Source organism: Ixodes scapularis, unplaced genomic scaffold, assembly GCF_016920785.2.
Source record: "Ixodes scapularis isolate PalLabHiFi unplaced genomic scaffold, ASM1692078v2 PGA_scaffold11__112_contigs__length_91849675, whole genome shotgun sequence".
Taxonomy (NCBI): Eukaryota; Metazoa; Arthropoda; class Arachnida; order Ixodida; family Ixodidae; genus Ixodes; species Ixodes scapularis.
The window spans coordinates 64,149,224-64,152,232 of NW_024609837.1; the positions used below are offsets into that span (position 1 = coordinate 64,149,224).

At 45.9% G+C, this 3,009-nt stretch overlaps 1 protein-coding gene across 1 annotated transcript in view; it reads left to right on the top strand.

Moving 5' to 3' along the window:
- LOC115331334 overlaps positions 1 to 1,298 on the top strand; it is a 5,912-nt gene extending 4,614 nt beyond the window's left edge. The window contains exon 2 of the mRNA XM_042289018.1: positions 1,227 to 1,298. Coding sequence (XP_042144952.1) covers positions 1,227 to 1,298 — 72 coding nt within the window. The remainder of the gene's footprint in view (positions 1 to 1,226) is intronic.
- The last annotated feature ends 1,711 nt before the right edge of the window (positions 1,299 to 3,009 follow it).

A 3,009-nucleotide genomic window follows, 5' to 3' on the forward strand; every position in this document is an offset into this window, starting at 1 on the left:
GCATCCTTTTCTTCGGAGCGAAGGGCTTGGACAGCGGCATTTTTTTTTTTCTTTTTTCGTAGATAGCAGTGCGAAGATTTGATTTCGCCAATACTGCAAAAACCTTCAGTCTAGTTATTCGCCGACCGGAAGTGTTCCAGGGTTGCCTGATAGATGGCGCCAGTTGTGTTCTCTCGTAGTAAACGGTCGCGAGCGAGCCCAACAGACAAGGTCACACACATCCAAACGCCAATGGGGGAACCAGCCTGAAGGGAAATGCCATAACCAGACTAAAAAAAAAAAAAAAAAAAAAAAAAAAACTTTAGTCTGAGATGAAACACCAAGAGCAGGATTGTCCCCAATTTTAGGAAACTGTGCTCGTAACCGGTTGAGACCCACGGTCACGTTGTGTTTTCCTGTTGTTGAGATGGTGTTTTGTGCTGTCTTGATGTTCTTTTTTATTTTTGTCGTTACACCCTTCTGCTGTACTCTCAACGAACGCAAATGGCGGCTGTACTTACTTTCAGTATTTCGTATTTTTGCCACTTGGCACCCTCAAGTTGGTTCTTGATGCCGACAATCTTCGTATTCATGTCAAAAAAAAAAAAAAAAAAGTTCTTGTTTGAAGGGAAAACGCCGAAGTTGTCAATACCGAATTTGGCAGGATCAACATTAAACATACTTTTTAGACATGCCCATCACTCTCAAACGATCGCGAGTTACTGCACGCCACTGACACCAAAGACGACCGTGTCTATGTTTAATGCTGTTCCGTTCCCGGGACCCACCTGCAGTGAGTACGTCGTACCACGGGCGGTTCCCCATTTCCTGTGATCAGTTAGCCTAGCGTCACTGCTGTCGTTTTTTTACCCTCCTCCTCTGCGAGATGATACAGCCGTCGCCTCTACCGTGGGGGCTAGCCTATCCTCCTGCAACCCGCCCCTTTTCCTTTACCGTCTATAATTAAACGAGACTAGAGACACGCGCAAGTGTCCGAATCAGGCGTCGGCCATTTGCTTCCGAGCGTCGACACCACAAAACTACTAATAAACGTTACAGTCACTAGCAGGATGAAAACGCCAGGATGTTACTATCCGATGCCCACCTCCGGCACGCGCTCATTCTCTGCCCCCCCCCCCCCCCCCCCCCCCCGTGCCAGTGAATCCGCTAACATATGTCAAACAACCGCTAACCGGCTCGTCCGCGGAACAAAAACGAAAACAGCTAAGGGCTAGCTTCCATTGCAGGATGTTTACAAAACGCTGAATCTCCGTTCGCCCCCGGCAGGCCTTCTCGGCACTTCCTGCGTAGACAAGTAAATCCCAGCCCAGACAACGTGACGCAAACCCGCGATCACCGCGTCTTTGAGCCCAATCTTCCATCTAACAGCCGATCAAGTGGCAAAAATTTGCTGCCGCCAAGTCCTGACCGACCGTTAACCCCAACGAAAGAGCGGCTGTTGCGTTAGCTTTGGTTAGAGACGAGACCGACGACGACAACAGTGCCAAAACAGTTCTGTTGCGCCGATCCCGTCTGAACTAGTAAGGGTTTCGAAAGGTTTCGAGACGACGTCAATGCAACGCAGGGTCGGTGGACTGTTTACGGCCGTAGTAGAGAGCGACGCGACCGTGAAGTCGGTGCACTTCACCGGCCTCAAGTCTTCGAGAACGTGCATATGTAAACCATAGCGCCGGACATCCCTTGTTGCGTGCATGCGGCGGGCGCTTGACGAGACAGAGGTTTCGTTGACGAAGCGGAGATGTAGTTTGAGCGATGAGGGGAGGGCGCACGACGCTTACGAAAGCGCGTCGACCAGTGTTTCTTACGTCCCGTAAAGTCGTTGCTTCGTTTTGTTTTTTTTTACTAGCCTGGGACTTGCCACCGACCGAGCCGGTTTACGACGTGGTTAGGAAATCATCGGGACAATTGTAGCGAGTGGAATCGCGTTTTCCGAAAATTGCAATGGTGATCTGTAAGCGTTATGTAAAAAAGACGCTTGTTTTTTTGTTGTTTGTTTGTTTGTTTGTTTAGTTCTTGATTTTGGCGTAATGCCTTCTAAGAGGAAGATATACGTATACATTGTAGCGAGTGGCTGTCATGCGTGTGGGGAAGTTCTGAGAGCGGACTGCTGCGTCCAGCCTCGGCAAGGACACTTTGCCGCATACTTCGACGTGCTGAGGGATAGCCATAAAATCAAAATAGTATTTTTTTTTTTTTTAAAATAAAGCATAGCGATTAAAAAGAAACAAAGAAAAGAAAAAGGTTGATGACGAGAATAAACTTACTAGAAATAATAAAATGCAGATTTATAGACATCGAAAAAAAATTTTTTTTTTTCTGAACTCGTAAAACATCTTCCTCTTTTAAGAATATCGAAAACGCCTCGCCCAAATTGCGCAACGCTCTTGATAAGTTGGGTAATTGATTGATGCCCAATGTCTGACATAACTCAAAAGTGACCTTGAATCATAAATAGTATCATATTTATTCGCCTCTTCTTCGCTAGAAGCTTAGCGTATGAAATGTAAGGATTGAGCGTTGAATGAGCATCGTGAACTGATGTTGCGGTTACTTGAAACTTTTTTTTATTTTTTTCAGTCATGTTTTAACATTCTTTGCGCATACAATCAAATTCGTCCTTGCTTTGAACTCATACTCAAGAATGGGGGTCACAAGCGTACCTTGTGGCTTCCAAGTGTGTCAATAGCAGTGTGCCGAATAGAAACGACACTGAGTCCAAAGTATTCCCTTTCGAAGAAACTGAGCGGCAAGTCATCAGTCCTTGCACCCGAATCCTGGGCATCGCTCGTGCGATGTCCAGGATTCACAATGTAAATAACCAGTTTCTTGTTATGGGGTATGTTGTTATAAATAGGCACATTTAACGGCGAGTGACTGTACTTTATTATCTAATTATATTTCGGCTCAAGTGACTGCGTGGTTTGGTTTCTAATTTGCGAGACTATCTTCTACGATTCTGATCAGGATGTACACGATCAATAAGTCGCTCAACAGAATAAGCTTCAGTTT